The sequence below is a fragment of the Manis pentadactyla genome, chromosome 10, assembly GCF_030020395.1.
Source record: "Manis pentadactyla isolate mManPen7 chromosome 10, mManPen7.hap1, whole genome shotgun sequence".
NCBI lineage: Eukaryota > Metazoa > Chordata > Mammalia > Pholidota > Manidae > Manis > Manis pentadactyla.
This window is the reverse complement of record NC_080028.1, coordinates 100,913,334-100,935,509: the sequence shown is the minus strand read 5'-3', so window position 1 is coordinate 100,935,509 and position 22,176 is coordinate 100,913,334. Positions and strand designations below refer to the sequence as shown.

Sequence of the window (22,176 nt, the reverse complement as noted above, 5' to 3'; positions counted from 1 at the left end):
AAGACAGGCACAGTCGCAGGGGGGCCATCAGGTGAGAAATTGGGGATCAACAGAGGTGAGGCTTAGAACCTCACCCCCCCGTTCTGAGAGAAATCTTCTGCATACGTGGATGTTTTATTGCCCTGGTCTAGCTTGGATTAACACATAGTCTACAGGCACACACCTGATCATCTACATGTGCTCTCTTACAACACTAAACTATGTTTTCTACCTTTATCTTGTATCTACCTACCACTTCAGCATTTTATTAAAAATAATAATAATAAAGAGAGAAATGTGGTATCCACATATAAATCAAGTATAAAAACCAAATGAGTATTCATATTTGAACTGACTGTTTAGAGTTCATAATGCATGAGCAAAACCGAAAGTTTCTGTGATGACTGCCCTTGTACTGTTCACTATGTAACTTATTCATTATGTAAGAATTTGTTCTACATGTAAAAACTTGTTTGTTATGCCTCAGAAGATTGGAGACTGACAAAAATTAGGCTTGGGGTGGAATAATGATTGTGCATTGAGCATTGACTCCCCTATACAGAATTTTATTGTCGTTAACAACCATTTGATCAATAAATATGAGAGATGCCCTCACAAAAAAAAAAAAAAAAAAAAAAAAAAAAGGACAGACTTCCAATGGTAAAATAAATTAGTAACCGGGATGTAATGTATAGCATAAGGAATATAGTCAAGATATTGTAACAGCCTGGTAGGGTGATAGCTGGAACCTAGAATTATGTATATAAATGTTCTACCACTGTGTTATACACTTGAAACTCATGTAATGTAATACTGTGTGTCAACTACCCTTCAATAAAAAATAATTATTAAAAAAAAAAAAAAAAAAAAAAAATGAAACAGTCAATCGTCAGGAAGATGTAACAACTATGAAGATATGAGAACATAATCCAGAAGCATATAAAAAAGATTATACACCATGACCAAGTGGGATTTATCCCAGGAATGCAAGGCTGGTCAACACACACACACACACATCAATGTTATAACACCATATTAACAGAAGAAAGGATGAAAACTACATGAACACAGAAAAACACTTCTCTGTGTCAACAGAAACAGAAAAACTGATTGACAAAAACCTAACATTCTTTCATGATAAAATCATTCAACAAATCAGAACCAGAAGGGAACTTCCCAACCTGACAAACGACATCTATGAAAACCCACTGCTCACATAATACTTAATGGTGACAGAATGAGTGCACCCTGCACCAGAGCAGACGACAAAGATGTCTGGTTCTCACTGCTTCTAGACGACACTGTAAGGGAGATTCCCAAAAAGGTGGCTAAGCTAGAGAAAGAAACAAATGGTACGCACGTTGGAAAGAAGTAAACCTCAATCTATGTGCAGATGACATGCATGACCTGGTATCATAGAAAATACTAAGGAATCTGAAAAAACTATTAGAACTAATGAGTTTGGCATGGTTACATGATACAAGATCAATATACAGAAATCAACTGTATTTCTATACACTAACAAAACAATGAAAAGAATTCCACAAAAATAAATAAATACGTAGGAATAAATTTAACAAAAGCAGCACAAGACTTGTAGAGTGAAAACTATAGAACATGTTGAAAGAAATTAACCCAAATAAATGGAAAGATATTCCATGTTGATGGTTTGAAAATCTTACATTGTTAAGAAGCCAATATTCCCCAATATGATCGACTGATCTAATACAATTCCTATCGGTACCCTCACGGGCCTTTTTGCAGAAATTGACAAGCTGATCCTAAAATCCATATGGAAATGCAAAGGACTCTGAGGCACTGAGGCAAACCTGAGATAGAAGAACAAAGATGGAGGACTCATACTTCCCAAATTCAGAGTTTCCTATAATAATTACTAGGTTAATCAAGACAGTGTGGGACTGGTATAAGAACAGACATACAGACCAATGGAATAAAACTGAGGGTCCAGGAATAATCCCTCATACTAATGTTCAACTGATTTTTGACAAGGGCACCAAGAACATCTGATAGGGAAAGAATAGATTTTGCCACACAACACGGGGACAAACAGATCTCCACATGCAAAAGACCCCAGCAGCACGCCACACACAAAAACAAACTCAAAGTGGATCACAGACCTACGTGTAAGTCACAAACTCTTAAACACACAGACCTACATGTAAGTCACAAACTCTTATTAAACAGGCCTAAACCTTTGTGACCACATGTACAAACGACATCAGAAGACACGGATAAATTGGACTTCATCAAAATTTAAGCCTTCCACTTCACAGAACATTATCAAGAAGAGAAGAGACAACTTACTCACTGGGAGAAAACACCTGCAAACCATGTATCTCATGAGAGTTGCAGGCAGACTGTATAAAGGCTCTTATTCAATGACAAAATGGCTACTAACCCAATTTTTAAAAACGAGTAAAGGATTTAAACAGACATTTCTCCAAAGACACACAAATGGCTACTAAGCATGCAAAAAGATGCTCAACATCATTAGTCATTAGGAAATGCAAATCAAAACCACAGTGAGATACTACTGCTCACCCACCAGGATGGCTCTGCTCACAAAGACAGATAATAACAAGTACTGGGGAGGACGTGGAGCAACTAGAACCCTCACGCACTGCTGGTGGGAATATAAAATGGTGCGGCCACTTTGGAAAACATTTTAGCAGTTCCTCAAAGAGTTACACGTGAAGTTACCAAATGGACCAGCACTTTTACTCCTAGATTTGTACCCAGGAGAACGGAAAACATGTCCACACAAAAACACGTACATGGATATTCATGGCAGCATTATTCATGGTGGCTCAAAAGTGGAAAACAAAAACAAAAGTAGACAAAAAAATGTGGTATGCGAGTATCATAATTCTTCCAAGGGGTAAAGACACCTCAAGACAAATACTGGGCATAGAAGCCACAGGGCATAAATATGCAAAGAAGTAAAAAGCTAACCTTTTCAGACAATAAGGCTTCTCTCTCACTGATCAACTTTACATTTCCCTGTATGGCCCCGGAAGATGACTGGTTAGCCAGAGAGGGGTAAGATTCCTCAAGGGAGGAACAACCTAAGACAGGCACAGTCGCAGGGGGGCCATCAGGTGAGAAATTGGGGATCAACAGAGGTGAGGCTTAGAACCTCACCCCCCTTGTTCTGAGAGAAATCTTCTGCATACGTGGATGTTTTATTGCCCGTGTCTAGCTTGGATTAACACATAGTCTACAGGCACACACCTGATCATCTACATTTGCTCTCTTACAACACTAAACTATGTTTTCTACCTTTATCTTGTATCTACCTACCACTTCAGCATTTTATTAAAAATAATAATAATAAAGAGAGAAATGTGGTATCCACATATAAATCAAGTATAAAAATCAAATGAATATTCATATTTGAACTGACTGTTTATAGTTCATAATGCATGAGCAAAACCGAAAGCTTCTGTGATGACTGCCCTTGTACTGTTCACCATGTAACTTATTCACTATGTAAGAATTTGTTCTCCATGTAAGAACTTGTTCGTTAAGCTTCAAAAGATTGGAGACTGACGAAAATTAGGCTTGGGGTGGATTAATGATTGTGCATTGAGCATTGACCCCCCTATAGAGAATTTTATTGTTGTCAACAACCATTTGATTAATAAATATGAGAGATGCCCTCACACACACACACACAAATATATATATATATATATATATATATATATATATATATATATATATATATATACACACGCACTTCCAATTGTAAAATAAATAAGTAACCGGGATGTAATGTATAGCATAAGGAATATAGTCAAAAAAAAAAAATGTGGTATGCCCATAACATGAAATATTACTCATCCATAAAAAGGAATGTAGTCACATAAGAAAGAGACAATCCAAGCAGGCCTTTAAATAAAAATTAAATCAATAATTAATAACCTTCTAAAACAGAAAGTACCAGGTCCAGATGAGTTCACTGGTGAATTCAATGAAACATTTAAGGAAGAAATTATACCAACTCTCTACAATTTCTTTCAGAAGATAGAGGCAGGTGGAATACTCCCTGATTCATTCTATGATGCCAACATTACCCTAATACCAAAAACCAACAAAGAAATGACAAGAAAACTAGAGATCATTTCTCTCTCAGGAATATCAAAGTCCTCAACAAAATGCTGGCAACCCAAATCCAACAAGTATGAAAAAATCATATACCATGATCAAATGGGATTTATCCCAGGTATGCAAGGCTGGTTCAACATTCAAAAATCAAAAACCAATTAATGTAATTCATCACATAAATACACTAACAAAGAAAAATCACATGATCATATCAATAACTGCATTTGAAAAAGCATTTGAAAAATCCAACATGACAAAAACTCTCAGTAAACTAGGAATAGAGGGGAACTTCCTCAACTTGATAAAGAGTATCTACAAAAAATTTACAGATAATATTGTACTTAATAGTGAGAAACTAGAATCTTTCCCATTAAGATCAGGCACAGGCAAAGATGACCCAACATCATACTGGAAGTTCCAGCTAATGCAGTTAAGACAAGAAAAGGAAATAAAAGATACAGTGATTGAGAAGAAAGAAATAAGCTGTCATTATTCACAAATAACAGACTGTATGTAAAAAAAAAAAAACAACTCCTACAACTAATAAAGCAATATTATAGCAAGGCTGCATGTTACAAGGTTAATATACAAAAGTCAATAGCTTTCCTATATACTAGCAATGAACAAGTGGAACTTGAAATTTAAAACATAATACTGTTTTCATTATCAGCACCCCGAAAATTGAAATACTTAGGTTAAGTCTAAAAAAGTATGTACAAGATCTTATGAGGATAAATGCAAAACCCTATTACAAGAAGTCAAAGAATACATCCCATATTCATACACAGAAGACTTAACATTGTCAAGATGTCAATTCTTCCCAACTTGATCTATAGATTCAATGCAATCCCAATCAAAATTGTGGCTATCAATAGACTAATGTTAAAATTTATATGGAGAAGCAAAAGACACAGAATAGCCAGCTCAATATTGAAAGAGAAAGAACAGTCAGAGAACTGAGAGTGTCCGACTTCAAAACTTATTATAAAGCTACAGTAATCAAGACAGTGAGGTACTGGTGAAAAATAAACAAATGGACCAAATGGAACAGACCAATGGAACAGAATAGAGAACCCAGAAATAGACCCCCATAAATACAATCAACTGATCTTTGACAAAGGAGCCAAGGCAATACAATGGAGCAAAGACAGTCTTCTCCGCAAGTGGTGCTTGGAACCAGTGCATATCCACATGCAATAAAAAAAAAAATGAACCTAGACACAGACCTTACACCCTTCACAAAAATTAACCCAAAATGGATCACAGGCCTAGATGTAAAATGCAAAACTATAAAATTCCTAGGAGATAATGTAGGAGAAAACCTAAATGACCTTGGTTTGGCAGTGAGTTTTTAGACATAACAACGGAGGTACAATCCATGAAATGAGAGAGACTTCCCTAAAATTAAAAACGACTGCTCTGTGAAAGACACTGTCCAGAGAAGGAAAGGACAGGCCACAGACTGGGAGAGGATATTCGCAGAGACACATCTGATAAAGGACTGTTATCCAAAATATAGAGAGAACTCTTAAAATTCAACATTAAGAAAACAAACAACCCAATTAAAAAACGGGCCAAAAATCTTGACAGGCATTTCACCGAAGAAGATAATACCAATGGCAAAGAAGCATATGAAAAGATGCTCCACATGAAATGCACATTAAAACAACAAGGAAATACCACCACACACCTATCAGAAAGGCTCAAATTCAAAACACCAACACCAAATGCTGATGAGCATGTGGAGCAACAGGGATTCTCATTCATGCCTGGTGGGAATTCAAACTGGTGCAGACACTTTGGAAGACAGTTTGGCAGTTTCTTATAAAATTAAACTTATTCTTACAATATGATCCAGTAATCACCTTCCTTGGCATTTACCCAAAGGATATGAAAATTTCTGTCCACACAAAAACCTGCACACAAAATAGGCACTTTAATCAAAATAGCCAAAACCTAGATGCCACCAAGCCGTCCCAGATGTCCCTGAGTAGATGAGCAGATAAATAAACTGCAGTACATCCAGTGAGACATTACTCAGTGCTAAAAAGAAATGAACTCTCGAGTCACGGAAAGACATGCAGGAACCTGTTATACATGCACATCAGTAAGTGAAAGAAGCCAGTCTGAGAAGGCTCCCAACTGCATGATTCCAACTCTACGATACTCTTGAGAAGGCAAAACTAAGGAGACACAGAAGGATTGGTGGTTGCCAAGGGTTAGGAGGGAGGGAGGGATGAACAGGCGGACAGGACCACAGGGAAGTCAGGAACTAGTCTGAATGACACTAAAGCGGAGGGGACATGCCATTACACATGTATGCAAACCCACAGAATGTGCAAAATCAAGAGTGACTCCCAGTGTAAACTATGGACTTTGGGTGATGATGATGTGTCGCAATGCAGGTTCATCAACTGTAAGAAATGCACACCCTGGTGGGGACACTGGTAATGGGTGAGACTATGCACCCGTGGAGGCAGGGGGTAGGGAATTTCTGTACCTTCCTCTTAATTTTGCTGTGAACCTAAAAAATGCTCTACAAAATTAAACCTATTAGAAAAGAAGGAATAAAGCACTGATACATGTCACAACATGGATGAACCTTAAACAAGTATGCTACAGAAGCCAGACACAATAGGCCACTTACTGCATATGGTTTCAGTCACACATGATGTTCAGAACAGTTAAACCCAGAGACAAAAAGTGGCTGCCTAGGGTTGGGGGTTTGGGGCAATACAGGGAGTAACTATGAATGGGCAGGGGGTTTCTCTAGGGGGCAATGAACATGTTCCAAAATTAGATAAGGGTGATGGTTGGACAACTCTGTGAATATGACAACAAACAGCAAATTATATGCTTTAAAAGGATGAATTATGGTGTGTGAATTTTATCTCAACAAAGCTGTTATTTTTTTTTAAAGTCACAGTCAAACCTGACCATATCAATAATTAAACATTAAGAAAACAGACTACAAAAAGGATTAAAAAACAATTATATTATAAGCTTCCAATTATAAGCTTATCTATAACTCACTTTAAATATGAAGAAAAAGGTAAAATAAGTGGCTGAAAAAATATATACCATGCAAATAAGCAGTAAGCATAAGAAAGGTAGAGTGAATAATACCAGATAAAATAGATTTCAAAACAAAATGTATTATGAGGTAGAAAGAATACTTTGTGACTATAACAGTCAATTCAAGAGGACAACATAACAATAATATATGTGCATGCACCCAAGAACAGAGCTTCAAATCTATGAAACAAACATTGACAAATTAATTAAAAGGAGAAAGAGAATTCTACAAACATACGTGGGGATTTTAACACTGATCTCTAAGCAACTTATAGAACTACACAAAAAACTAGCAAAGATATACAAGATCTTTATACTTTCAATCATATTGACTTGATTGATAGAACTGACTTAGAGAATATTATACTTAATAACATCAGAGTATATATTTTTTAAGTGTACACAGTACCTTTACTAAGACCATACACCCTCAAATCTTAAAAAGTTTTAAAGATTTACAGAGTATGTCCTTTAACCAAGATGTAATTAAGTTAGAAATCAATAACAATAAGATAGCCAGACAACTCCCACTGATATTTGGAAAATAAATAATATTCTTCTCAATAATCATTGGATCAAAGCAGAAATCACAAGAGATATTAGAAAATATTTTGAACTGAGTAATAAGAAAAATACGACAACATAAAAATGTGTGAGATGTAACTAAAGCAGTGTTTGGAGGTTTACATCTACATGCCTCTAAAAGAAAAGGTCCCAAGTTGATGACCTAAGTTTGCACCTTAAAAAATGAGAAATGGCTGCAAATTATACCCAAAATAAACAGAAGGAAATAACAGAGTAGAAATTGATAAAGTTGATCATAAGAGAGGAGAAACAAATTATCTGTATCAGCAATGGAAAAGGAAGTACCGCTACAGACTGTTCAGATGTTAAAAGCATTAAAAAGGGGATAATTTGAACTCTGTCAATATATCTGACAATTCAAATGAAATGCATTTGGGGGCAAGCGCAGAAGCCTAAAGGTTCTAGGACGGGGATGCATTCAGGGTACATTAGCTGGGGCAGGGGCTGTTCACAGGACGCTGCTGTCTGAGCAGTCTAAGGGTAGAGGGTCCGACAGGTAGAATCTGGCCAGAGGGCAATGGGGAGCCAGCAGAGGTGCTAAGTAGATAAGTGGCCTGGTCTGGTCAAGTCTGAGCTTTAAGGGAAGGCTCTCCAGCTGCTTCTGTGTAAAGAATACCTGGGAGAAGCAAGCCTGGAGGGAGGCCAGCACCACCGTCCAGGAAACAATGGTAGGACATGGGGGTGAAGGGAGGGGAGGGAGGCAGGGTCAGGACCTGGGGCCTGGCATGGGGTGCTGGGGAGAGTGAGGCTGCCCCGGAGTTGGGGTCCCAGAAGGTGCGGCAGGCTGCTAAGAATGGAGCTTTGGCCCTGGAGCCTGCAGAGTGCATGAAGCCAGACGCAGCTGGGGGAGGCCTAGGGCGGGCAGCAGGGACTCAGGAACCTACCTGAGGTTCAGGAAAGGGCATGCAGGGATTATCAGGGAGGCTGGCACAGGCCCCCACTAAGGCCAGGAGAGCTCATGGCCTGAATACATGCAGCACCGCCTCATTCTCCTACACTAACCCAGGGGCAGGCGGGCTGGGTCCATGAGGACACTTGGCCCAGTGAGAATTGGGGTGGACCCGGGAGAGGGTCCCAAGACGGCCAGCTTAACATTGAATATGCAGAGAGAGGAAGCAGGGCTTAATCAGAGTGACACAGCACCTGGCCTCCCACTGATGACCTCCTCCAGGCCCCAACCCCAGGCTGCACGAAACCTGCCCCACCTGGGCCCACCCATCTCACTAGGTAAACCCCCTCTGCTGCCCCCAGAGCAGAGAGGATCCCCTCCCTCCAACCTCTACCTTCTCAACCTCTTCCTTCTACTTTCACACCTATTTCTTCTGCCTTTGCTTAGCCAGTTCCGCTCCCCTCTTGTGGTTCAGCCTGGGTATCGCCAACAGGGTGGCCACACTGACCAGCCCAGGATGAGTCAGGGGCTCCCCTTAGGCTCCCCAAAACCCCCAGGGTGCAGCTCTCAGACCTCTCTGCTTCCCGTAACTGCTGACATGGAACATCTGACTGGGATGCGTTAACGGCGATGATCACTCTGCCCAGCTCTGGAGACTCTCACAGGTCACCACAGGTCAGGGCCACCTCACCAGCGCCCCTATGACCAGGAAGGGGCTGGCCTCCGAGGCAGGGCTCCACCAGCTCCCAGCTCAGCTCCCACCCTTCTCTGAGCCTCAGCTCCCTCACCTGGGGATGGGGTAGAGGTAGACCTGCAGCCCACCTGCCGGTACTCACCCATCAGGCTCTGCCGCTCCCCCTTCTTCCGGGCCTTCTGCTTGGCCTCCAGCTGCACCACTGACAGGGCCGGCCCCGCTGCGGGGCTGGGGAGGGCGCTGGCTGCAAAGCGGGCCAGCAGGCCCAGCCCGCTCTCCTCCAGGCCTGGCGACAGGGCCCGCTCACGGGCCCCCAGCCTAGCACCGCCACCAGCCTCGTCCTCTTCCTCCTCCAGTTCATCCTCCTCGTCCTCCTCGGAGCTCTCATCTGGCGTGTAGAAAACAGAGGCGAGTCAGAGCCTTGGCCTGGGTATGTGCCGCCCCCCCACCGTCCCCCACTCTGCCGGAGCGCCAGCAAGGGGGGCCACAGCTCCAGTCAACTCCTCACTCCTCACCAGCTGGGGGTGGGTCCGGAACCAGCCCACGAGTCCCCCCGATGGCCCAGTGCCCCCATCAGAGCGAGCCCAAGACCTGAGCATCCTGGACAGCCCAGAGGTGGGCAGCGGCTTTGGGGATCAGTGGGTTTCTGTAAGGGGAACACCAACATGCACCTGTGCTGTGGGGAAGGGGACAGACACACGGATAAGGACTGGAGCCAGCGCTCGCCACAGTCTCACACGCACGCGCACACACGCCCCGACATACAACATGAAGGCTGAGGAAGGAAGCAGGAGAGAAGGAAAGAGGAGAGGGCAGGAAGGGCCTGGGGCTCAGGCTGTTGGGCACAGGTGCCTGGGGGGAGTTTTGCCAGCTGGAGGCCTGGGAAGTGGTGGCAGGAGAAGGTGGAGTTTGGTCTCTTCTTGGTGGCAGGACCCCGTGGTTGAAGCCTGGAGAAGGCACAGAAACTGTGCTGTTCCCGTCCCCAGCGGAGTCGCAGGGAGCCAGCTGGGCAGGGAGGTAGAGGGTGCCCCAGGAGGAGACCAGCCCAGTGGAGTCACGTGCTCAAGCAGGACTCAAACCCTGGGCTGGCTGGCTTGTCACCCACGGCGTAGTGCAGTCTACAGCAGCCCCGGCTTGTCACTCCGGTTGGTGAACAGAGATGCACTTCTCCCCGGAAACCAGCCCTGCTGCTGCAGACCTGCAGCCCCAAGCCCAGCTCAGGCTCTGGGGACAAGGGTGGGGCAGGCAGAGGGACAGGCAGGGAAGATGATGCTTGCTCCACGCATGTGAACCAAGCCCTCCACAAATGAGACAGACTGTTGGAGGTACAGGCTTGCTGTGATCTTCCCGGGAAGACAGCCCAGCTAGCCGCTTGAGGGCAGGCGGTGGGAAAGCATCGGGGGCTAACTGCCCGCCACCTGCCTCTGCCAAGGAGCCATGGGGACACCTGCCTGAGGGTGCCTGTCTGCCCAGAGCTCTGGGAGCATAGAGGTGGCTCTGGGGGCCACTGGCCAAGGGCGGGGCCAGGCAAGGCTGATGACTCTCCAGCAAGAAGAGGCAGGAGGGAGATAAGGAGGCATGCCATATCCCCCCGCCAGTCTCTGTCTTGGGGCAGAAAGCAGCCCAGGCTGGGGGGACAAGGGGCAGGGATGGCCAGCCAACTCCACATTCTCCTGCAAACCCAAGTGCCTATTTGCTTGAGTAACTAGCCACCCGAAGTGGCAGCCCTGGGGGTGCCGAGGGCAGGGGTTCTGCCTCCCCATTTACCCGAGGAGCCCGGGTCTCTGCTGAGTGACCCCTTGGCAAGGGAGCCAGTGGTGAGCTTAAGGAATCTCTGATGGGAATGAAGAGAGGAAGGAGGCAGAGAGGGAGGAGTTTTGTTAAGACGAGTGAGAACATGGAGACCGGCTTCCAGAGTGATGGATGGAGTGGATGGAGTCAGCGGGGCAGGCAGGCGGCAGGCAGGCAGAGCACACTTGCAATCCATTCACATTGCAGACATCACACGGTTCTGTCTCCACCCCAGTGGGTCACAGCAGCAAAGCAGGCTAAGTGTAGGCAGACTTCCACAGCGTCTGGGTCCCCCACATCAGGCCTCCCTGGGGTTGGCCAATTTGAGCAGGGTGGGGGTATGGGGCTGGAGGGGTGGGAGCACGGGGTTGGGCATGTGGCCAGCTGTCCCTTGTAGAGATAGCCTTCCCGGGGTGGCTCAGGTGTGGAGACTCCAGAACTCTGCCGTCCAGGATTCTCTACCGGCAGGGTCCAGCGAGGGAGGGTTGGCTTTGGGTTTCCGGATGCCCAGAATGTCCATGACAGACCCCAGAAAGCCAGGAGCAGCCTGGTCCCAGCACCCTGAGACAGGAGAGCAGCCAGAAGGCAAAGCCAAACAAGGGTGAGCTTTCTACCAACTGGAGATGCAGATTATCTTGGCCTCCTGAGACCCTCCCCGCCTCCCGCTCGTCCAAGCCTGACAAGCCCACCCTGGCTGCCTCCCCCGGTGGCCGGTCTCAGACTGGGGTCTGCAGGGCAGGGGAGCAGAGGGGGTGTCAGGACCAAGAAAGCCTCTCTGGAGCTGTCCACACCTGAGGCAACAGAGCTTGCCAAGGGCAGGGGACAAAAAGCCCCAACAAAGAAACCCAAGGAAATGCAGAAAAACTTTTTATGAAAAAAAATCTCTTGGCTCAGGATGTGGGGCTGCTGTAACTTGGTGCGGTCTGGTTTGGGTCTGGTACGGGAAACGCCAAAGCTGCTGCCATAGCCGGTGGGGGCAAACCCCAAGGAGGGGGGGTGCAGAGGGGACACAAAGAAAAGGGTTTTGCCTACCTACGGAGCAACGAGCCAGGCTCGGACCCAAGCTCAGTGACCCGCTGCGCCGTCTGCCCTACTCCCAGCCTTCGCTTTGCGTCCAGAGTGCAGCGTGAGAGCAAATGCAAGAGACCAAAACAGACATTCAAAGCATCATGGGTAGGGGTCAAGGGTGAAGGTATGGTCAAGCTGCTGGGAGGAGAAAGCAGACACACTAGAAAAGCCAAGCCAATTAGGTGTTTAGTATCAGATGTCAGTAAGGCCCTATTACCCAAACATCCCCAGCAAGACCTGACCACAGTCTGTGTGCAGCGGAGCCCCCCAACCCCTCATCCCTCCACTCTCCCTATCTGGGCTCTGTCCACTGCTGTGTCCGGCCCTGGTGGCCTCCAAGGGCCCCACGGCTCCCTCTCCCTACTCTGGGCAAATGGCCACTTGCTAAGCGATCTAGGGGGCTGCCTGCTTCTCTATAAGGTCTGAGCTGGCACAGAGCTCAAAGAACTTGGAAGCTGGAACTCTGGCTTTAATGGGGATGAGGCATGGGGGTCCAGCCCAGGCAAGGGTGGGGAGAGGGCTAGGGAAGGGCAGGAGTGGTGAACCAGCCAGACTTGTCCACAGAAGCCCAGGCTGGGGCAGGCCTCAGAAAACGAGGCTAGCTGGCCAGCTAATGGCCTTTTAGCTCAGCCCAGATTGCCTTCACTCAGGCATGACAGTAGCCCAAGAGAACATGAGCCCCAGCTGCACTGGGCTACGTGCTGCGCGTCACTGCAGGGCATGGCTGGGATGGGGCAGCATCCCTGTCCCAGGACCAGAACCAGTTCCCAGGAAGCCTGGCCCAGGCCTTACTCAGGAAGCACCAGGGTCTAGGCTCTGACACCTAGGCACTGTTATCCCAGCGCTGGAATCCCAGGAGGGGGTTGGCCCTGGAGCAAATCCTAAACCAGGGACAGAAGCATTTAAGGCTCCTCTGGCTCTCCCAGCCCCGTGGGGACACTCCTGACACTGGGGGGCCTGGCGGTTCTGACACTTCTAACTCCAGAGGTAGAGTCTGGCGTTAGAGAAGGCCGAGTCAAGCTGTGGGCAGGGGTCACTGAACGGAGCCTCTTTTCCCAAGCGAGACAGACGAGGCCCTCAGGCTGGACTGAGCGGAGCAGACCCGAGGGCTGGCAGGCCGGTGCCCTCTCCAAAGCACTGGGCTTTTGGCCCTCAACGCAGCAAGCAGCCCGCATGTTCAAATTTCCCAACAAAACTTGGGGGCAGCAAATAGTCTTGACCCTGCACTGCCTGCAAGCCCTTCAAAACAGAAATGTGTTAGAAAACAAGTGTTTGTAAATATTTTTAAACCACTGTTGCATAGGAACAGAGCTTTAAGAAAATAAAAGACAAACAAGCAGCTTAAAAAAAAAAATGAAGCTGGAGGTGAAAGCAGTTGACTTTAAACCTGAAAAATGAAAGGCATGCCAACAGCCACCAGGGGTATTTGAATAACAGAGAAAAGCAGCAGACGTGTTATTCCACCTCTACCCCTGCTGGGGTTGGGGGGGAGGGGGAGAGGGGAAGGAGGAACAAAATGAGGGAAGCGGCAACCTAATGGCCTAGTAAGGACACAGCAAGAGAGACAAGGCACACGGGTTTAGTTAAAAATGAACTCGGTATGTTTAATAAAGCTTGGTATTACCAAAATCGCAGTACAAACATCAAGTCACACGCCCACACGACAAAATTCAATTTACAAAATGTCCCTCAGGAGGCCTCCAGCAGCCCAAGCCTGGGCCAACCCCGCCCAGGCCTGCAGTCTAGGGAGCTGAGGAGGCGAGGGGCCAGAGAAGGAGAGTGGAGAAAGGTGAAGACTAAAAACAGTCCATATAAAAGCTCAAAAAGAGCTAGCCAATGGTATTAACACAATGATACAGGTACAAATAAAAACAAAAATGGGAAGACTGAGGCAGATAAAGCAGGCTACGCTGCCAAGAACCAAGATGGCGCCCTTCCCATGGCCCTAACCGTGGCCTTTGCCGTGGCCGTCCCCGGTGGACCACTCGGCGGCCGCCATCTCTCGCGCTCGCTCTCTCGCTCTCACTCACTCTCGCTATAAAACACGGAAGGTATTGTGTGTTTGGAGCTAGTAACCTTGGTCAAACGAGTCCTCCGAAGTATCGCTGAAGGAGGAACGGGCCTCGACCTCTTGAAGCAGCAAACAAAACGGCTGCTTCCTGCTGGTGGCCGGCTTGGGTTCCAGAGTCCGGGCGGCCGCCAGGCCCCTCTTGGTCAGTTGGGGGCCCCCAGCTGGCTTGCCAGTCTTCACCGCCATTCCGCATAGGAGGGACGATGTCAGCTTGGAGCTGGAAGGGCCCTGGGCAGACCACTCGTCCTTCAGGAATTCTTCATCTTCCTCTGAGTCCGTATCTGCAGTCAAAGTAGTTTTTAATAAAGATAAGTCACAGAGCACGGGGGACGGGAGGGGGACGGTGCCCCTCTTTCATTATTCTCAGTGGTTTGAAGAACACCCCGGTTCATACCAGCACGGCACAGCAAGGTCCAAATGCCTACCGGCCGTGGAACAAGCCATATCACGCTTCCTGGAGCTCTCCTCCAGGCCTGGGCCTCTTGCCCCTCACCTGGGAGGCCTCAAAGCCCCAGACATCACATAGCTCATCTTTTGTGGGCTTGAACCCAGGCCCTTTCCAGATTGGCTGCCGCCAGCAATGCCTACCACACAACCAGCTCCTTTCCAGGACCCGAGGGAGGTGGGAGCCCCACTCTCAGCAGGGCTTTTCCCTGGTCACAGATGTCATCGCTGAGTCCCGCCTATTCCACAGGACTGCACCCAGCCAGGGCCTCCTCCTGGCGAGGGACGAGGCCCAGGAGGAAAAAGGGCTTGGGTACAGCTCTTCCCCCTGAATACCAGCTTCCAGGGGTGTGCTGGGCCAGCACATGCAGACTCTAACAGTGATCACACCCAAACTCCCCAGCTCCCCGCTTGCAAGGTCACAATGGTGCCTTGAAATAGGCCACGGTATGAGCAGTACACTGAGGAAACTGGCAAAGGATGTTACAACTCGGGGCTTCTCCCCACTTTAAATCCTATCAGAGAGCCAGGTTATCAACACCCCACATGCCTCTGCCCTGTCTACCCTGGTGAGGCCTGGGTTCTCCAGCTTTCCTGGGAGGGGCACCCCCAGCTTTGGAGAGGGTGTCAGGTGGGCACAGCCCCAGCCCCTGCCAACCACGCACCAAACATATGCACACCACTCTGACCTATTTCACATATGGGACTGTCAAGCAAGGTATCGTTGGAAGAAAGGGCTCTATAGCCAAAACCTGTAATCCGTAGACCCAAAAAAATCCAGTCTGACCATAAGGAACGTTCACGAGTGCAGCTACAGCTTTGGCCATGCCTGCCATCAACTACACGTGTGCATGTCGGGGGCAGAGGGTCCCCTGGCTGCCTCCTCCAGTGCCTACACTTTCCACTCTGACCACAGCTCAAGAGCAGAATGGCTTGCAACTCTGGGTGAGACGAGCACAAGCCCCGCCTGTCCCAAGCCACAGTTCTCCCTGCCACGTGCTCCATCCCGTCATTCCCAAGGCCACATCCCAGGCTGGAGGTGCCCATGGGTGACACCGACCAACCTGGCTTCCTACCAGGCATGCCACCAACCCCTACAACCCTCAGAGAAAAGGCAAGAGGCCAGTATTCTCTCTTCCCACCCTGACCAGCACATCATCTCTGCTAGAAAACCCTGACCTCTGTGACTGTGCACTCCCACTTACCTAGAACCGCAGAAACGCCAACAGAGAACACAGAGAGAGGTGCGCTCTCCACAACAAGCTGCAGATCTAGCCAGCATCTGGCTGAAGATGGGCCTTCTAACCTCCTCGATGCAAAGCCAACTCATTTCTCTCACCCGGACAGTGGAGTTTCAAACAAAGGCACAAGAGTTTGACTGCTGCTTGGTGTGCACACACCTGCTGCAGAGCACACTTAGAGAGTACTCCAAAGACCTCAGGGACTGAGCAGCTCTCTGCTCTCTAGCTGCCCCACCCACATTCACCTCTAAGTGGGGCAATGGGTAATTCTGCCAGCAACCACCAGGCCACATTCTCCCTTCAAAGATCAAAGGGGCAGTGATTCTCCTCGCCCCCCTCTTCATTACTCCAAAACAAGCAGAGACAGAGGCAGAAAGAGCTGGAGGAAGCCTTTCCCTCCTACAGGGCTGTGAGTCTCTGAAACTGGCCTGTAGGAGCAGTGACCTGGGGAATGCTGTTCGATCACACCCATTGGAATCAGAGGGTCACAGAAGCTTTGGAAACTGAGAATGTCCTCTAAGGCACATAGGAGCTGCGTGCCTCTTGCACTTCTGAGCATCAGCCCACAGACCCATTATTCCAAGGCAACCAAAACCATGAACATTTAAAAAAATCACAACAGCAGCTGAATCTTGTGCCAGGGGCCACATCCAGCTCTTTACCAACATGAATTCACTTGAAGGTCATGACAGCCTCCAATAAGCTGTGTGAGGCAGGTGGTGATATCTTAACTCCAAGTCCATAAAAACTTTACTTTCTTTCCTTAATAAAACACTTCATTATAATATTAAATATGCCCACTTTTTGCAGTTGTCATTCAACCCCCACCCCCACCCCCACCATGAGCCAAGCAGAGACAATCAAAAGCTAGACACACAGATCAGGCAGTGGCCAATGAAAAAGCCCTCCACCCAGCCAGGGCCTGTGATCTCCCAGGACAAACTCTGCCGACAGGTGCGCAGAGCTGAAAGGCCCCTCCTGACCTTCCTACTGGCCACACAGTGTGCACCCGTCCTGGGTATTAGGTGTTCTGCCCACAGATGCTAACCAAGCACCCATTAGGCATCACACAGCAGCTTGGGGCCACCAGAGGCCACGGAGAGCCGGCCATGGGTGACCAAGGCTGCCTGGCTCAGAAAACCAGTCCCCGAGTCCCTGGTGAAGGAGCACCCACAGGAGACCCCAGTCAGTGAAACCGAGACCCTCAGGCCCACCAGCAGTCTCACTTCACGGCTCAGTCACACAGGGCTGGCGGCCACTCCCTGGGCGCACACAGACCACGTCCAACCTGTCAGGAAGTCGGGGCAGCCGAGGACGGCAGGCGGGGCATCTACCCTCAGGAAGAAAACGGGGTAGCCACTTGGAGGACGGTCACCAAGGTAAACCGACATACTGCCCATTCGGCGTCCAGCAGTCTGACAAATGCGGCCCTTCCTGACCTGCGGCCCGAGGACGGACCGCCACCTGCAGGCAGGGGAGTCCAGGTCATCTCTACGGACCGACGCGCGCCGCACCACAGCGGGCAACCACCAGTTCTGTGGGGCCAGGCCTCGCGACCAATGGTTTTCCGGCCCACCAGCGGGGCGCAGTCACTGGCGGGCACGAGGATTTCCGCTCCCACCCATCAATCACTGGCACCCACCAGTCACAGGCGCCTTCCCAACACGAGGCACGCCAATCACAGTTATTTCCACTTCAGACGCCCGCCCACTTCCGGCGTGGAGCCCGCACAAAGACGAAAGAGAAACCCTCGCGCGCCCAAGCAGGACAGAAAGAGGAGGAAGAGGAGGGGAGAAGAGGGGGAGGTGCGCTCCCAGGGGGCACGGCTTCGGCTACTTACTGTTGGAGAAGCTGCTCACTTCCGAGGCGAACGGGGAGTGGGCCGACTTGGGCTGGCCTCTGGCCTTGAACCCCACCTCCATCTTTCTGGCTTTGGCGGCCCTTTTGTGTTTACCTTCTCTGGCGGGTTTCAGAGACAGGCTGAGGCCTTTGGCCAGCGCCTTCCTGTCCTTGCCCAGCAGGCTGTCGTAGGGTGTCAAGTACCTGCCGCAGCCCCCGCTCGCTTTGGATCTCCCCCCAGAACTGTCCGAGAACTTGAAGGGCGACTTCAACTTGTCCTGCTTTGTGAGGGAGAGGGCCTTGTCCAGCTTGCTGGCCAACTGCTCCTGGTCGCTGGCCATCTTCTTCTTCTTAATCTTTAGCTGGAGAGGTAAATTGGGAAGTCACGGGTTAAGATATTTGGCAAACAGCACAGTGGTTTCAGGGCACGAGCTCTGCTAAACCTGGGCTCCAATTCTCCCTGCCTGTGGTTTCTGCCAAGCTGCTTAACTCAGCCTCAGTTCTTCTACTCTGTAAAATGGGGATAATTTATGTAAAAGGACGTCATGGGGTTCTGAGGATGGACTGACACAAGGCCCATGAAGCACTTATTGAGCAGCTGTTACTGGGTCCAATAATCACTGACGTTCCCACTCGGCCATCTGTGGTACTATCTGGTGCCTCCCAGGGATGTACTTTAAGCAAGTAGTGCTGTGGATGAGTGGGAGAAGGCGGCTGGAGTAAGGTAGGAGGAACGGAACCAAGACTGAAACCCAGACCATAGCACACACAGCTGATCTGATTGTCTCAACCACCCGAAGCAGCTGATGAGGACAGCCCCACAGCCTGAAACAGCCCATCCAAGTAAATGGGCCGAAGCTACCCAGAACTGCTTTGGACGCCTGAAGAAGAAAGAACAATTAGAGATTTCACAGATTAAATTCCTGCCTGCACCTCTCCTCCGCTGTAGTCACTTGCTGTTGAAGTGAAATGTACAGATTCAAAGCCATTGATGCCCCTCATTGAAACATTTTATCTCTATTTTCTTTAATCAGGTAACATTTTATAAGAAGAAAAAAGTAAGATAGTGTCATAAGAAGAAAAACGTAAGATAGTGTCATTAAAAACAAAAGTATCTTTTACAATTTGAGAGGATAAAGGACCTGATATAAAAACTGGCTCTCTTCTCTCCTCCTGGATCCCTTCTCCCTTACATGTTTCTTCCCTCTGATGGCCAGATGGAACAAAATAGCCCCCTCGCTCAAGGCTTTACAGGGAGAAATTACAAGATACGTTAATATTTAGAGACGGGCTTTAGTGGATGATTTCAAGACTCTGCAGAAGTAACAAAAATCAAGGAGTTGGCTCTCACCCCATTACCCTTAGAAGGTTCAGAAGAAATTACAATGCCATCAAGCCCTTGTTTCTTAGAACTACAGAACGGTAAAGCTGCTCATTAAACAATTATACTGTTAAACAACAGAGTAATTGCATTATTTGGTTAAGCAGTATAGTCTTTCTGGCTTTAGCAAAAGGTCACAGAGCACACAGGATGTGGCTTTCAGTGTCAGCTCTACCTGAGGCTGTTATTTTGCTAAGTCTCTGACCTGCTCTAGGCCTTAATTTCCCCTTCTGTAAACTGAGGAAGATTGGAGGAGAGTCACCTTGGCACAAAGGCAACCATTCGTACAGTCTCTGCGCAGCCAGAGGGCCAGTAGGCCCGTAAGGGGGTGTGAGCACCAGACAGCCTCCAGACCGCTGCATGACTGCACACCTGGAGGAAGGAGTTACCGACCTGACTCACGAAGTCCGAGGAGGCTTCGTGCTCGTCCCAAAGCTGGCTCCTCCCTCGAGGCCTCCCAGTCCCAGCCAGAGCATCGTGCTCCTCCTCAGGCCCCTTGTGTCTCTTCCTCATCCCTGCTCCCGGCTCATAGTCATCCGATGTCAGCAGGGACTTGCTGCTCAGCCTGAAACCCAGAGGAACCACTGGTCAGCACCCGGCCAGCAAAGGGTCGGGGGTCCATCTTCATGGCCGTGAAGGGTGGGCCCTGGATGTCGAAGCACAGACAGTGATGACAGACTGACAAGTCTGGGGAGACAGATCCTGTAAAGCTACAGTGCTGGGATTCTGGGATATTTGTGAAGGAGGCAGAAATAGTTTAATGGGAAAGAAGAAAAATCAAGACAGTACCCTCTGCTGGCCCCTTCTTTGTGTTCCTTCACACACACACACACACACACATCTTTGCACGGTCAGATACCTCTTTACCAAAAGGTGTCAAGAACTAGTATCAGAAATGCCAAGGAAATCCACCAGGATGGGAGGGGGTTAAGATCAAGAACTTATCTAAAGAGCAAGCCACTGGCTAGGGAGCATAAGTGAGAATTCTTGGGAGAGTAAGCATTCTGATGTGTCCCTGTTTCAAGGCTTCTCTTGCCTGCTTCAAGCTAAATCCTCACAAGTAATAATAAAAGCAGCTAATTTTTATTTGGTGCTTACAATGTGTCTTGCTCCATGTTAGTGTTTTATAGTTCAGCCACAGAATGATGCTTTGTTCTATGTACTTTTACAGATGAGGAAACTGAGGCTCAGAAAAGCTAACACCAGGCCTGAGGTTATGACGCCAGGTGGAGCTGGGACTTGAAAGCAGGCCGCACCCACCCCCTGAAGGGCTGCACTGCTGACCAACGGGCCTGCCCTCCTGCAGTCCCAGCCTCTGCTGTCTCCTCCAGGAGCTGCTTTCCCTACCCTCCTGCGGCTGGTGATGGGGCATCTGTTCCTCACTCCATCCTCTCCTCAGTCAGCAATAGCCAAGGTTAAATGCAAAACGTGGTAACCCTAGGGGCTGTCTTCCCCTGACAGACCCGTGGCCCACCCACTGCCTCTTGAAGGCCCCCCGTGGCCCCCCTCTGCTTCAAGCCAAGCACTGTGCCACCTAGCACCCGCCGTGCCCCAGCGTCCCAGGCTGAGGCACATTCCAACACCCTTCCTTTTATGGGCCTCACTCAGCACCTACTACTGCCCAACACCCAGGGAAGCCCACAGCTTCCTTCCTATCTGTGCCCAGCCCAGAGGAAAACCTCCCTACAGCCAGCATTCAAGAAAACTTTCAGCAGTGCCACATGCAGCTTCTGCTGCCACCCAAGGAACTTGTCCCCAGAGTGCACAGGGGAGGCCACCCCAGGTCAAGGAGGAGGCGCAGGCACAAGTCAACAGGTCAGGCCAGGAAGACGAGTATGACACCGTCCAGCAGGGAGGCAACCATGTGACAGCAAGGCTGGGAGCGCAGCAGCGCCCTCTGCAGGGAGGAGGTGTCGCGCAAAAGAGCAGGGAGGGAGCAGGTGCAGCAGGAAGATGGGTGAGGAACTGGGTGAAGGCATGGAGACCTCTCTCTGGGTCCTGGCCTGCTCAGTGCTGGGACAAGTCTGCCTGCCTGAATGGCACCACCTGCCTTGCTCGCCCTCCTGGCCTGGGCAGGGCACCGTGCTCCCTGGGCTACCAAAGCAGGCGAGTCAGAGCCCAAAGGGTTAGAGGTCGCCTGCGTCTGGGCCAGCGCTTCTCCCCTCTGAGCTCTGCGCCAGTTCCCGACCCACCGAGGGGCCAGCCTTACTTTCCGCTACTGGTGCGGCTCTTCCCTCTCTTGCGGGGGGGCGACAGGGCGCTCAGGGCGTGCGTCTGTTTCCGCGGCCTGCCAGGGCCTCTGCGTGCCAAGCTTCTATGGGATTCCTTGCACCTGTCCCTTAAAAAGAATCACACGCTCGGCTGTGAACCTGGCGGTGGGGGCAGGGAGTGCGCGGAGAAAGGACACACAATGCGCACACGTCACTCGGGTCCACACACACCTCTGACGGCCTACCACTGCTGACCTACTGAGCACCGGCACCTACGAGAGCCCGACCAGGGCGCTGCCTGCTGCGGCCTGGTCACCCGGCCAGCCGGGGTCGCGGGGTGCAGCTGGGGGCTCACTCACTCGGAATCGCGGCGTCTCTGCAGCTTCACCAGCTCTCTCTGCTTCTCTTTGTACTGGCGCTGGACCTCAGCCAGCCGCATCCGAAAGTCCAGCTCCATGGCATCCATATTCTCCAAGGAGGACTTCATGGCGTACATCTGGGGGGAAAGGAGGGCTGAGGATGCTGGTGCCCGCCAGCCTCCACTGCTGGTCTCCAGCCTCCGCTGCCTGGTCAGGCGCCCATTCTCAGACGGGGAGTGATGAGACTTCACAGGGACATCCGGGAGGTGAAGACCAGGGCCCGGCTCCAGCCCCATTTCTGCCGCTTACTACCTATGGCCTTAGGTAATCCCAGGCTCCTCATCCGCAGGACAGGGATGAAAAACCACCTCTGCCGGGCTGTGTCAAGGCCAAATTAGGCCCGAACTGCTCAAGCAGTTGAC

The 22,176-nt window shown here is 49.3% G+C and overlaps 1 protein-coding gene across 12 annotated transcripts in view; it reads right to left on the bottom strand.

Moving 5' to 3' along the window:
* TNRC18 (trinucleotide repeat containing 18) overlaps positions 1–22,176 on the bottom strand; it is a 91,167-nt gene that overhangs the window by 26,336 nt on the left and 42,655 nt on the right. For 10 of the 12 annotated variants that reach the window (XM_057487416.1, XM_057487415.1, XM_057487419.1 and 7 more), the window contains 6 exons: positions 21,755–21,891; positions 21,395–21,523; positions 19,579–19,750; positions 17,806–18,166; positions 14,286–14,561; positions 9,493–9,738 (listed from right to left, as the gene is read on the bottom strand). In XM_057487416.1, coding sequence (XP_057343399.1) covers positions 9,493–9,738; positions 14,286–14,561; positions 17,806–18,166; positions 19,579–19,750; positions 21,395–21,523; positions 21,755–21,891 — 1,321 coding nt within the window. The remainder of the gene's footprint in view (positions 1–9,492; positions 9,739–14,285; positions 14,562–17,805; positions 18,167–19,578; positions 19,751–21,394; positions 21,524–21,754; positions 21,892–22,176) is intronic. The other 2 variants (XM_057487418.1, XM_036932977.2) reach the window with 1 other exon arrangement.